The 14221-nt window shown below is 46.4% G+C and overlaps 1 protein-coding gene and 1 long non-coding RNA gene across 2 annotated transcripts; one reads left to right on the forward strand and one right to left on the reverse strand.

Annotated features, from left to right (window-relative positions):
* Positions 1 to 4329: 4329 nt before the first annotated feature.
* TACR2 (tachykinin receptor 2) lies at positions 4330 to 12818 on the forward strand. The gene is made up of 5 exons (XM_079311956.1): positions 4330 to 4747; positions 7441 to 7635; positions 10089 to 10245; positions 10549 to 10745; positions 11815 to 12818. Exons 1-5 carry the CDS (start codon positions 4344 to 4346, stop codon positions 12005 to 12007), a joined length of 1146 nt encoding a protein of 381 aa, XP_079168082.1. The 5' UTR covers positions 4330 to 4343; the 3' UTR covers positions 12008 to 12818.
* Positions 10741 to 13571, reverse strand: LOC306804848. The gene is made up of 3 exons (XR_013775015.1): positions 13075 to 13571; positions 12833 to 12936; positions 10741 to 11916 (listed from the first exon to the last, which is right to left on the reverse strand). It is a non-coding gene; the product is annotated as an uncharacterized lncRNA (long non-coding RNA).
* Between the last annotated feature and the right edge of the window lie 650 nt (positions 13572 to 14221).

A 14221-nucleotide genomic window follows, 5' to 3' on the forward strand; every position in this document is an offset into this window, starting at 1 on the left:
GCAGACAAGCAATGGCAAAGCAGTGGCAATAAGCAAAGGGCTAAAAGCACCAACTCTCCCCAACACAAACTCTTAAATAGGATTTTTCCAACAAGCTAAGATGCAAACTCAGACCACCACTCCTTAACCTATTAGAATTCCAGTTTTTTAGCACACCAGGTTACATATAGAACTACACATACAATCTGTCTTGTTCTATCTAAGAAATGTCAGCAATATCCTTGCTATAGCTCTATTATGTCTAAGTTACAGCTGTGGGCCTGGAGCCTCTATTAAGATATCAGTGTGTTTCAACCTTCACTAGAACTTGAACTTCTACTGTGGCATTTGAAATCTTTCACTTACTAAAAGCATTAGAACTCACCCTAAAACTTGTTAACTTAAATGTCTGCTTTATGTGTGAGAAGCTTAATATACTTCAATTCATCCAGATACTTTAATTCAACCCCTGCACTCCGATTTCTCTCTGAATTCTTCAGAGAGACCCCTGACTCACTGGCTCCAGCCCTGGCGTTTACATCTGTTCGCATCTCCTGCTGTCGCCCATGCAGAGGGTCGCGTCCTGCCGGTGACACCGGCCCCGTGCTGGGTCCGACACAGCGATCATGAACTGCGAACGCCATTCATGCCTCCGAGATGAAAACAGCCCTTTCAAGCCCGCGGTGCTGTCCCACAAAGGGCTGTTTACTCGCCGGGTTTAAAAAAAAAAAAAAAAAATCTCATTCAAAGTGGCAGACAACTGTCACAGAGTTGGTTGTTCCATCCTGGCCCCGAGCAGACACAGATGGCATTGGAAATCAATGTCTGGTGTCAGAGGAGATGAAGTGGGGCAGCATTTATCCTTACATTACCTAGCAAAGAGACTGGAAAACCTCCGAGCTGCACGTGAGAACCGTGTATACACTCAGCCACGTCATTCCTTTAGGTCATACAGGTCACCAAAATCTCGTTCCCTGGCTAATTCTACTACAAAAAGTACCATTGGTATCACCTGCAGTGCTGCTCCATTCTCCTCCTGGAAAACAATCCAGCCCACCTCTCATGTTTCTGACAGCAACACAGTGTCCTAGAGCACTCATCCTCTAAAACACCAACAACTTCAGTTTTCAGAGAGATTTGCAAACATCCCCGACACTTAGCAATGGCATGCAGGCTGGAAATCCCGTCGCACACAGTTGCTGGGAGTTCCTGTCTCATGGGTGTCATTCACATCCAAGCATGTTCTTGTCCTTAGGCATCTTCCTTGTTTGAGCTTTTAACTAAATTAATTGCTCTGGTTTGACTTTTTTAGTGCCTTACCTCGTCCTTTGTGCTGATTCCTGCACGTCCTGCTGGACGGGGAGGCTGATGAAAGGAGTGTTTGTTTTCCTGTTGTTTTCCCTCAGAACTGAGTCAGTGTATCAAAACAGGTTCCTGTTATGAAATTGCCTAATAATTGAGCAATCCCTTTCTTTTCCCGAATCTCAGATTTTATCTATACAAATTGTAAGATTTCTGGACACAGTGTCAGTTTAGCAGCAAATGGTGGTTTGGAGTATGATGTTATGAGCTGCCTAAGGGTTCTAATGATTGCATTCTCTTCCCCTCAGCACAGGGCTGCAGTTTTCCAACGAAGAGCCTGGCAGATTGTTCATTACAGCATCTGCTCCTGGGACCATCCAACAGCACAACTAGCAGTGTTTCTGTTCATTTTAAGGATCAGTAACTTCCACATTTCCTCACTCATTGCCAGGGGTTGTCCTAAAGACAAGCTGTGGGCTGCAGAGCATTTGCCCCAGGGCTTCAGGAGCTTTGCAGAAAGAAGTGAAGGACAGCTAGGTCTGCACCAAATTGTGTCAGAAAGACCCAAAGCTCTTCAGTGCCACCTGAGGCATTTTTGCTGCTTCCCCCAGCCCACATCTGCCTGATGGAGCTGCAGGCCAGCTGCACTTGGCTCCACCAAGGTGAATGCTCATGGTTCCCATGTCTCACTCTCAGAGCCGTTCCCTGGACAAAGGTTCTTCCTCCCAAAGCAACTTGCAATACAATTAAAGCCTCTACTGCCTGTTTACCTAGTATGGTGTTTCCAAAACACAGAACACCCCTCAACCACCCTTCCTGACCTTGCAGACCAGCATCTTTTGTTTGCATCTCTCACCCTTTGCTCAGACCTGGCACTGGTGACTCAGCACGGCAACGTTTGCCCTTGACAATCCTGCCCACAATAAAAACAACAGTGAAACCACCCAAATTCAAACCCCCTGCTCCCAGGTAGTCCTCATCTCTGGTATAACTCCAAAACCACTGGTGAGGCAGGTTTTACCCAGTGTCTCAGGCAAATGTGACTTCCCTGGGGACTCTGGAGCCTGGCCTGTGTCAAAAATTGCCCCAGTCTTCAAGCAGGAAGGCTGATAGCACACACTAAATTGCTGGCTGGGCTCCAGGGTGATAACTTTGTCAATGCACAACCAGCAAAGGAATAAAAGGTGTGGGTGTGGATGCAGGAAGGCAAATCCCTCCCGATCGTACGATAAAATGTTGACCAAAGGGTGGCTGCTCCTCGATTATCACCTGAGTAACAGATCAGGGACCAGGGCAGATGGTTCACAAGGAGGCTGCTAAGAAACCTGACTACCTTGGCCATCCTCAAAGTCAGCTGAGGGAGGTTACAGCTTCACCCTGGAGGGTCAATAAGTGCAGCCCCTTTTCTCAGCACTTGATTTTCCTCCTATTCTCCTTCAAATTTGCAGGGATTTGAGACAGCCTATTAAAAAAAGGTTGAAGAACACTGTTAGCTCGTATTGCAAGTCATGAACAGCCCTCCTGAACTGTGTATGGAAAGTGGAAGGTCCCTAAGCTCTTTAATGAGGTGTCAGCAAAAGACTTTGAAATAGCACCTGGAAAAGCTTTTTTAAGCTTTGCAATGCAGGTTAGAAGATATGTTCAAGTGTAACTATTCAGTTCCTGGGTAGGGAAGTGACAGGGATTGCCTCCAGGGAAGTCTGCTGTGAAGAGAAGGAGGCATCCATCACATGCAGGACAACAGGGATTAATTTCTTTAAAAGCAACATTTGGGCAATACTGTAAAAACCTGCTTGGAAAAGTTGATTAGGTGATGGGTTAACTCAAGGCTGCCTCCAGAAATCAGTGAAGCAAGGAAAGATTCCAGGCTGAGCTGGTGCAAAGGATCCTGAAGTGATAAACACTGCCCTGTTACAGGAGAGCCTGGCACCACTGCAGCTCCAGGAGCTGGAAGACTCCTGCCATCCCAGCACTGCAGGCACTTCTGAGTCCTGAAGGCAGGTTCTCATCCCTGCAACACCTTCAGCTCCCAGTGGAGCAGGCATGAGTCAGTGCCAAGTACTCTTGGAAATCTCAGCCTCATGTTTATGCCCTCTGCTTTAAAGCTGACAGCGAGCAGAATTAGAGGTTCCCCTATCGTACTAAACCCAAAATTTCTGCAAGCATGAGGTCACCAGGTTCCTACAGCACACACTGGGAAAGGGGATGCAGCCATCCAAAAGGAAGGATCTTGCTGTATTGCATCAAATATAGTTTCCCTTTTGCTATGAGAGCCCACAGGAGGTCAGGCAGGGTCCTGGATTGCAGGACTGGTAAACCTGGCAAAGTAACTTGCACACAAACCTGTAAAATTCCTGACAGAGCAGCGTGGCCATGGCAGAGGTTATTCAAAACTGAGTGGAGCAGGGGGGGAAGCTTCACATACCACTTTGCCACGTTTCATTTGATGTCAAATTGGTTGTTTAGTTTTCCCCTGCAAGAGACTCCACCTCCTTTCAAAGTCCCCTTAAAACCTGTTGAGATTTTATCCCAGTGCAACTCCTGCCTCAGGCTTCATAGTCACACAGGGAAAGAACAGCAAACGTCCTCAGTCCCACTGCAGGGGATTCAGACACTTGGTGCTTTAGAAAACTGCTGCCCTGACAAAGAATTTCTACTTGGATTGAAGTAGGTTTTGGCTTCCATTTATGTTTTCCTGTCACTAAAGGGGACAAGGAAGACATCACTTGCTGCTGGCCTGGAAAACACCTTCCTTTCCCTTTCCTTCCTTCATTTTTTAGAGGAAGAGGACACTTGGAGAAGGCAGTTGTTTTAGTTTTTGCTCTTCAGGCACAGGTTAAAATGCCAGGGAAGAAGGAGGAGGCCCTTGGCATCGCTCACCTCCTCCTGGAGCTGCATTGCATCACTTGGAAAGCAGGGTGAGAGGACAGGAGGCAGCTCATCCCGGTGCCTTGCTAACAGCACTGGGTGAAATGCATGGAAATTCATCCCACCAGCACCCACAGGAGGAGATGAGCAGACACCAGCCAGTTTTCCTTCGCCCTGACAGGGAGTGAGAAGCCATGGGCGCGTTTCCCGTTTTCAACACCAGCAACCTTTCGCGGGCTGGCTCCCTGGGGGACGGTGACAACTGGACAGCAGCCACCCAGTTCAGCCAGCCAGGATGGAGGATTGCCCTGTGGGCCATCACCTATTCCCTCATCGTAGTCATATCCATCGTTGGCAACGCCACTGTCATCTGGATCATTCTGGCGCACCGCAGGATGAGGACGGCCACCAATTACTTCATCGTGAATTTGGCCCTTTCAGACCTGCTGATGTCTGCCTTCAACACCATCTTCAACTTCATCTACGCCAGCCACAACGTCTGGTACTTTGGGGAGGAGTTCTGCAGGTTCCAGAACTGGTTCCCCATCACTGCAGTGTTTGTGAGCATTTATTCCATGACAGCCGTGGCTGCTGAGAGGTAAGAGGTGAGCGGGGGAGGTGAGGTCCAAAAAGATCCCATAAAAAAAAAAATAAAATCTCTGCAATAGTTTGTGCATTGGCCCCCACTCTGACAGCTGCCTTACCAGCAGAGTGGAAGGAGTGTGGGGTTTGGTGCTGATTGTGGCATGATCTGCTGGTTTTTATCTCCAGTCTGAACCACACCCAAATCTCTAAAAAGTGGAAGGGGCTGCTATTTTGTTGTTCCCACATTATTGATCATAAATTCTTTCCCAATCATCCTGAAAACTCTTTTGTGGCATTGTTTTTTGCTTTTTTTTAAACCAAGAGACAGATATATATGAAGATATATATAAGGAGAATATGCTGCAGGCTGCTGAATCTATCAGCAGCCCTAATCCTTCTGTGAGTCCAGCAAACCAGCAGAAATAATGGGAATTAAATTAGAAATGGCAGAATCTGTTGCCCTGGTTCACTAGAATGACTTATTCTGAGAAGGAGGGAAGTAATTACAATGATTCTGTTTGACTTCTGGGGCAATTTAGTATTTTCATAAAATTCACTTCCAACTGCCAAGTCACTTTTATTTAAGCTTTAATTTCTGGAGTCTGCCTGTGTTTACAGCTCATTGTTAAATAGCATGAAACTGTTTTCCTTCTTACTAGAAAGTGGCCCAAAGCCTGTGGGAATTTCCTCTCTTTAGGGCAATGCTATGTGAAAGAAGCAGAGGAGGTTATTTCTCCTTTAGGCTGCCTACCCTTCTTTCTATTTTATAGACATTGTCTGCCAAAGAATATTTTTTAAAAGCACTTTCAGCCTGTTGTCATGTCTTCATGCTCTTGTTCCTTGGGGGTTTTTGGTGAAAGCACCTATATAATAGCCAGAATCTCTTTAGTCACATGGCACAGATCAGAAAGAAGACTTGGCACCTCACTGCAAACCATATTTAGCTATTCTTTGCTCAGCCTTAAAATAGATCCTGACACGGTCTCCTGGAAACTCAATGCTTCCATTTATTGTTGAGAGAACTTGTGTCCACTCCAGCTCCAATGTTTAACTTCAATAAACACAGCATCTTCTGAAGTGGTTTATTCTAAGGAAGGAGGCTGAGTAGTGATAGCTCCAAGATTTTTGTGTGTCATGGAGAAGTCCCTGGTGCTGTTGCTCACCCTTGGGTTTAATCACTCAGTTCCCCATTTCCAGGGCAGCTGTTCCACTGCAGAGCTCCAGGCAGAAACACAGTCTGACCCACCAGCTCAGGTTTCACTCTCTGGCTAGCAAAGGCTCCTGTTTGGAAAGTGCACAGGAGGGTGCAAAATTCAGCTTGTTTTGTCTGCATGTATAAGAGCCCTGAGATTGTCCCAGCATCCTGGGATGTCACTGAGAGAGGGCACAAGGGGCAAAGGCTGTGCTGCCACACAGCAAGAGGGGAGATCTCAGCAGGTTTGGTAAATCTCCCAGCTTGCAGGAGCTCCCCTAAAATCACAGCTTGGCCTGGGGGTGCACCTCTGGCAGAGTGGGAAAGCCTCACCCAGCCCTGTAACACCTCTGATGTCTGCAATGACAGCACAGGGGCTGGCATCATTTATTCCCATTTATTCCCATTCATTGAGGGCCACAGATCATGGCTTCAGGCACTTCTGTGGGCAAATACTCTGGAGAATATCCACCAGAGGATTCCTGCCTGACCTGACTCGAGCACAGTGTAACACTGCCTATGACCAGCTGAAGAAAAGTGAGGTGACATGAAAATTTTATAGCTAAATAAGGCCCTGCTGCTGTGCAGCCCTGGATTGCTCACTGTACTGCCTATCCTGCAGCAGCAGCTAACACCAGCAGCCTGGCCAAGAGACAGCACAATTTGTCAGATTTTTGCAATGAAAACTAGGAGGCAACAGGCATTTCCCTCTCTATTTTGCCTTTGTAACAACCATGAAAAAGAATAGGGGAAGCATGACAAGAAATGCATAATTGATTATGTACTTGTTACAACACAGTGTGTTTCCACACAGGGAACTTAAAACCAGAGAGTGCCCCAGGCTTGTGAGTAATCCAAGAGTCAGATGTGAGGGCTGTGAGCAGGTGTGGGATGGAAGGGTCAGCCCTTCCCTCCTCTGCCAGCACAAACAGTCACAGACAGCACCAGCTCTCCCCAGCTAAAATCAGTGGGGAAAAATCAGAGTAAAAGGATACTCAAGACCCCAGCCTGCTCTTGTGTTAATATGAAGCATCAATTCTTCCCCTGTGAGGGTGGGGAGCCCCTGGCACAGGGGCCAGAGGAGCAGAGGCTGCCCCATCTCTGGAAGTGTTCAAGGCCAGGTTGGATGGGGTTTGGAGCCACCTGGGATGGTGGAAAGTGTCCCTGCCCATGGCTGGGGATTGGAACTAGGTAATCTTTAAGGTGCCTTCCAACCCAAACCATCCTGGGATTCTATGAAAAACTTCATAAGGGGAACGCTTGCAAAGCCTATGTGCAGAAGACATCAAGGACTGCTTCCTCCTCACACCAGAAGCATCCATCAATGTGGGTTTATTATATCCTACCCTAAGACCTGCAATCATTCTCTTCTGAAAGGATTTAGTTCCTTTTTATTTACAGCCTGGAATGTGTCAAAATATCAATAAAGCCCACTGCGCTGTCACGGTGAGTTTTTACACTTGCTGCCTTTGTTGTAGAGGTTGCAGTGTAAAAGCACTAGCTGTTCCTTGCAGGTACGTGGCCATAATCCACCCCTTCAAGCCCAGGCTGTCTGCTGGCAGCACCAGAGCCATCATTGGGATCATCTGGCTGGTGGCATTCGGGCTGGCCTTCCCGCAGTGCTTCTACGCCGAGATCACCACGGACAACGGCGCCGTGAAGTGCATCGTGGTCTGGCCTGATGATGCTGGATCCAAGCACCAGCTGGCGTAAGAGACACCACAGAAACCCCCCATTCAGGCAAAAGTTAACCAGGGAAATAATATTTTCCTCTCCAAGGTGTTGGGTGTGGAGTGTGCTGGGAGAGAGAGTAGGAGAATGTGGGGCTGGGACAGTCTAAACTCGGTTTAAAAGCTCAGGGTAATACTGAACTTGCCATCCTTCCCTGCTTTGAAAACTTGGTTATAATGTCTAGAAACTCTACATAGAGGGCTTGGGGAATTCAAGAGAAACCAAAAGTGCAAAAAATCTCTAAACAATCAAATCCTGGTATCAAAGGTTCTGGATTTTCTTCCTCCATCAGGCAGCAGGAAACTGGGTATCTTTAATGGTGAGAAGCCACGTAATTAGTTAAAAATTACTGCTGCTCTTTGTGGGGGTAAAAGGAAAATAAAACTCAAGGCTGGGTTTCAAACAGCCTGAAGTTTTATAGGCACATTTATCTGGGCACACATCTGCACTCCTGAAAGTCCCTAAGCCTTTTCCTCCTGCTTGAAAGCAAGATTGTTCAAGCAGATGAAAGAAGCGTGTAGGGGATCTGCTGTGATTACTCATCCTTCTAAGCAGGTGGTGCACATTTGGGAAATTTATCCAGCAAAGCATATTTATACCAAGTAGCAATGGAGGAACTGAGGAAAAGGAGCAAATCAATTAACAAAGTGCAAACAACTTTTCAAGCTGAAATCCAGCTGAGGACTTTAGCACTTGGGACATTTTCCCTGCTCAGTCTAGCAGAGAGCTGGATGCCTCCTCAACTCAGCTATCACCAAACTGACTGATTTTCACACTAATATGTGTGTAATTTTGGTTTTCATGTAATTTTGGCCAAGCTGCAGCATATTCAGACAGTGTTCCATTAGTTCCCAGTTGGGCAAAGAGTAAAATCAGGCTCAAACCTCTCATGCTGGGTGATGCTCCTCCTGGGGGCTCTTTTTTGGAGCTTGGAACTGGCTGGGGAGCAGAGTGTGCCAGGCTCCTGTTAGTTGAGGAGCAGGGAGAATAGATAACCACTAATACATGATGACTGTTCCATTCAGATGGAAAGCATGAGATTAATTTCTCCTACATCCATGACACGGAGAGGATTCAAATTAGTTGATGTGCATAATTATGACAGAAATAAGTAAAAAGAATCTTCCAAAATAATAATTAAAAAATAATTTAAATACCCCTAAACAATGTACTACTGACTACCAGCACCTGAAAAATAGTGGATATAAAGAATACAGAAGTTTAACCAGAGTAAAGAGCCCTAACCAGAGAGGATTTTTCTTCTGGTGACAGATTAACTTTGCAGCAAAGTAGAAAAGCTAAAAGACTAAAAGTTTCTTTTTACGTGTGCTCAAACTTAGGCTCCCTTCCTCCTCCCAGGATGGGAACCCTAAAAGGGCTTTGCTTGCACTCCACACACAGTGTTAGACTTTCAAAAGAGGAACTGCTCTGAGCTCCACAGGAAAAAGTAGAAGAAAGTCAGGGACAAACTCACCACATCTCACAAATATAATATTTGTCTTTATGCAGCCACAAGTCTGGTATTTGCAGCCACCCCAAGGAACAAACACCACTGTGGGCCCATTTCAACAGCACTTTGCAAAGCACTAATTGAGGAGCAACCCCAGAGCCTTGTCAGGCTGAGAAAGAGCATCTGCACCCACCCAACCTTTTGGGGTCACTGCCAGCACCGTGTGCCAGAGCCCTCCTGCCTAATCCTACTTTTCACACTGTTTATGTTAATTTGGCAGCTGCTGTAATGGAGTGAGCAGGTTGTTCTCTTCCCATAAATGGTGGTTGCTTAAACTGATCAGCCCCCAGCATGAGGGAACCAGCAGAAGTTTGTGGGCTGACACAGAAAACTGGAAAGGAGTGCGGTTAAAATACAGCTGAGGGGATGCCAGTGCTTCCAGCTAGAGCAGTAACAGAGTACCTGTTGGTGGCACAATAGCTGTGTGTGCTCACACAAATAAAATGCACACAAATGCAGGTCACATCCCTTCCTCACTATCTGCATCTTTGTGCATCCAGAGGCAGTCCCTGATCTCTGGCTTTTTTACCACTCTGCCACTACTGCACTCATCAAGTTACTCTACAGGTTTTGGACTTTTCCCTTACCTGTGATTTAAGGGCTTGTACTTTTACCACCATCTCTCTCTCTCTCTCTCTCCTGACTGCAGTGGGATAGCAAAGCTCAGTGCAGGTGGCCCTGGACTGCAAGTCTCTGCTAAAAGACAAATGATGAGCAGGGAATCCAGCCCAAAGACCCCTCATCACACCACAATGGAGATGAGAAGTTTTGCTGCTTACAGAAGTCCTGTAACAATAGTTAGAGGCAAAACTTTTTCTTTGTGGTTTCACTAATAAGAGCCAGCACACATACCCAAAATTTCTGAAAGAGCTCTCCAAGAGCCATACTGACTGTGAAAAACTGCTTGTTCTTCTCTTTCAGGTATCACATTGCCGTGATTGTGTTGATTTATTTACTGCCTTTAATGGTGATGTTTGTTGCATACAGCATTATAGGAATTACTCTGTGGAGCAGCTCAGCTCCAGACAACCACCTGAACAGAGTCCGCTATGAGCACCAAGTGAAAGCCAAAAAAAAGGTCAGAAGTGAAACTTAAGTATAACTACCCCCAGCACACCAGCCCTGCTGGCTCCAGTTCCAAAATGGAGCTTGTGTTTTATATAAAATCCTGTAGGATTGGGTTTGAAAGGTTAACAAAAAAACTTGCTCCCAAGTTTCATCACCAGGGCTGGTTCCTTGGCCATGGCAGTCCAGGTCTGCATTCCATACACTGCACTTGGGGAGGGCAAACCAGCCCCAAGGCAAAACCAGCACCTCCCACTGCCCCAGCCAGCCCAACCACCCAGAGCCCAGGAATAACCCCTTGGTTTGGTTTTCCTAGTTTGTGAAGACAATGGTGGTGGTGGTGATCATTTTTGCTGTGTGCTGGCTGCCCTATCACATATACTTCATCCTGGGGAGCTTCAAGGAAGACATCTACCAGCAGAAGTACATCCAGCAGGTGTATCTTGCAGTCTTCCTCCTTGCCATGAGCTCAACAATGTACAACCCCATCATATACTGCTGCCTGAACCAGAGGTGAGTTGTGGGAATAGAGAAAACTAGAATCTCAGCCTGAAAAAAAAACCATAAATCTCTGGAGGTGAGATTTTAACTCAGCCCTCAGTATTTTCTGTCTCTGAATAAAGAGCAGGCACAGGATTAGCACAGACACATTTGCACCCATTCCCACCCTCCTATTTCCAAGGAAGGAATCTGTAATCCCTGCATTGCATCTGCTGAGCTGATGCTGGACTGACTCAGCCACCTGCTCTTCCCAGCCAGCCCAGCCCTGGGCTCAGCCCCGTGGGTGGGGAGCAGGAGCAGCCCACGGGTGGCCTGTGAAGGTCCCATGGGGACATGTCACCAGGAGGGAGCAGCTGGAGGAGCACAACCCCATCGTGCCAAGAGATGTCCCTCTTGCTCTGCGCTGGGAGGGCTGCACAGTGCAGAGCACAGGGAGCTGCTCTGCCTGCCCACGGATCTCCCTGCCAAATCCTGCATCCATAACCCCTATCCCTCTCCAGCCTCGCTGCCTGAAGTGAGCTTCAAAGGTAATAAATGGTTATCAGCACATTTCCTGACCCAGGCAAATGTTTAATTCCATTTGAGCTCCTCTGAGTGTTTCAAACAGCATCCTTCCTGCCTGTGAGCTGGCAAAAGAAGAGTTTTCCAGCTCATTCACCCAAACTGCATTTAACATGGAACACACAAACATATCCTCCCCCTCCTCTCTCAGAAAGCAGACAGCTTCCTCATTTAATTATTCATAGGGTTTTTTTTTAAAAAGCTCCCAGTGGGTTAACACGTGTATTTTCCTCACATGTTCTGTCTCACAAATGCAGATACCAGCATGGTCAGCACCATCAAACACTCTGCCATTTCACTGCCCTTATATATTTACTTAAAATACAAGGAAATCTGATCATAAACTCCTAATGCACCTCCCTCCATGGTTTTATGTGTTTAGCTTTTCGCCTCATCCCTTTGATTTCAGTAGAAATATTTATTTCCATCACTCACAGTTAGGACCAAGCCATGAGTTTGTTCATTCTCTGTGCAGTTAGAAAGATCATTTGACCATTTATTGCTTTTCTCACTTTCCCAGGTTTCGTTCTGGCTTCAAGCTCGCCTTCCGGTGGTGTCCGTGCATAAAAGCAACAGAGAAAGACAAACTCAAACTCAGGTCCCCATCTCTCTATCACACAACCTACAGGAAGTCAAGAACAAGTTTCAACACAGAAACTCAGCTGAATGAGAAAGAGAAGCCATCATTTACCCTCACCCAATTAACCCTTTGATTCCCTGCTCCTGGCTCTCTCCCCACACATAAAGCCTGAGGCAGGTCTTTTTCTCTGCAGCAGCTGTTTCCTACAGGACTTCTCTGGATGCCATCAGCATTGAAGGCAGTGTGTTGGTAAGATTTATATCTATGTAGGTCCAAATATTACCCAGGATATGAGTTTAGCCCTCCCTTACATCAACAACTGCAACACAGAACAGACATCAGGCCCAGGAGGTGAAAAAACCAGCAGAGCGGATCTGAGGCAGTGCCAATCAGCAGAATATAAATTATTCTCTCCACTGGGATCTCCTGATTTCTGTTCCACCAAGACATCAAATTCAGGAAAGGGGTGATGGAGCAGAAAGGCTGGGGCTCATGTGGCTGTGTGGGCAGCAAAGTCCCACTGCTCAGCAGCCCCAAGGCAAGTAAAGCTGTGGACCAAAGCCTGTTTACAACAAAGGCAAATACTGACACATCCAGACTGAGAAATCCAGCCTGCCCTCAACATTTTCTGAATTCTGGGGTTTTCATGCCTGCAATTTCACCAGCAGAAACAGTTCCTTAAGATGTCCATTGCATGGATTTCTATAACCTTGTCCCAAAATATAATGTTGTTTTCCTATTAAACAGTGTTAAAGTGATTTCTCCTTCACATTAATTGTGGTGCCTAATTTGGAGAGTGAGGCTCTCAGAAGAGTCAGTAGGCAGGGATGCCCACTGGCTTGGTCAGGGCTCATGGATCCAATCAAAATCCATTTTCTTTACATCCTTTTAGTCCTAACAGCAGTGGCTCATCACTGTCTTTACCCAGACAGTGCCTTCACCTTCCCTTTTGACTTACCCCATATTTATCCTCATTGCTCTTCCCAGATATGAAAATAAAGGCTGAGATATGCCATCTTCCCAGCCTGAGGCATTATGTGCAGGCACACAAAACAGGAGAAGCTGAAATATAAACATTATATAAAAGCAATAGACCATTTAATAGTGGTGTGATAAGTTAGCACCTCACAATCACCTTCACCTCTCATGAAGGTTTATTATTTACAGGTTTGTAAATAATATCACAGAATCATACCTTACCAATTAAAAAGCTCCTGTAATGTTGATGAGATACAGTTATTTGAAATATTCTCCTTTGCTCTGTGAAAGCCAAACTACAAAGTGCTTAAATTCTGCAGTAAATCCAGAGAAAACATTCATGGCTTGGACTGAAAGAGGACTCAGGGACACAATTTTCCCAAGTCTGTTTCAATACAGGAACGAGATACATGTCTCTTCTCCACTTCTCCACCTTCCTGGCCCTGTGGAGAACAATTATGTTATACAACAAACTTGTCCCACTATAAGGACAAGAGAGCCCATGCCCCTGTGAAGAAGTTCAAGATTTGAAATCTTGAAAAAGTTCAGTGAAAAAGTGAAAAAGTTCAAGATCTGAAACAATTCCAGCAGATAGTTTCTACTCCAGCTGTTACCCTCTCTTCCCACAGCTGCACTGCTGGCGTGTGTGCTGGGCAGAGGGAGAGCAGTGAGAGGCATTTACAGCCAGTCACCACCAAGTCATTCTGCCACAGGGAGTGAAAACCATTTGGGAGGGATGCTCTGCCAGGCACACATGGCTGGGACCAGGCTCTGAGGAGCTGAAGGACACCCACTCACAGATTTCAGTTTTTGACACATGTGAACTGTACTCCCCCTGCCCAGCTGGTGTGAGTCTAACCCTTTAAACTCTGCAGCTTTCTAATGCAGAGCTTTTCAGACCAAACAGGCCTGTCTTGAGCATCCCACCTTCCCCCTCCCTCTCCCATCACACCTGAACAGCCAGCCAGAGCCTATTCCAGTGTCACACACGTGTTGCCAGTGCATCCCCCGTGCAGCCCCTGACTGGCACCAATGTTTTCAAGGCATCTCCTTCTCCTGTTGGGAGCAGAAAGCAGAGGATGATTCCTTGCAAAAGGAATTATCAGTGCCCTGGTGGACTCACAGTGCAGATCCTGAGGTCCATCCCAAAGAAACAGCAAGAGTTAAGGAAGCAGAGATGATCCCAACCCTTGTTATTCCGAAGGCAGCCCAAGGCTACATTATTCCTGTGATACATGAGGCAACAGGAACACCATGCTCCATGGTAAGTACATGCAATTCTTCATATAAATATAGACAGGATTAAATAGCACACAGCAGTAAAGACACCCAGGTCAGCAATAAACCTCTCCCCTGTGTGTTTGCTTGT

The sequence above is a fragment of the Erithacus rubecula genome (genome assembly GCF_903797595.1).
Source record: "Erithacus rubecula genome assembly, chromosome: 9".
Classification (NCBI taxonomy): Eukaryota; Metazoa; Chordata; class Aves; order Passeriformes; family Muscicapidae; genus Erithacus; species Erithacus rubecula.

Excerpts from the sequence above, each read along its gene's own strand:
- TACR2 (XM_079311956.1), top strand. The coding sequence starts at position 4,344 with ATGGGCGCGTTTCCCGTTTTCAACACCAGCAACCTTTCGCGGGCTGGC. Across the intron at positions 7,636-10,088 it reads GGATCCAAGCACCAGCTGGC|GTATCACATTGCCGTGATTG; the intron begins GTAAGAGACACC and ends CTTCTCTTTCAG. Across the intron at positions 10,746-11,814 it reads TACTGCTGCCTGAACCAGAG|GTTTCGTTCTGGCTTCAAGC; the intron begins GTGAGTTGTGGG and ends TCACTTTCCCAG.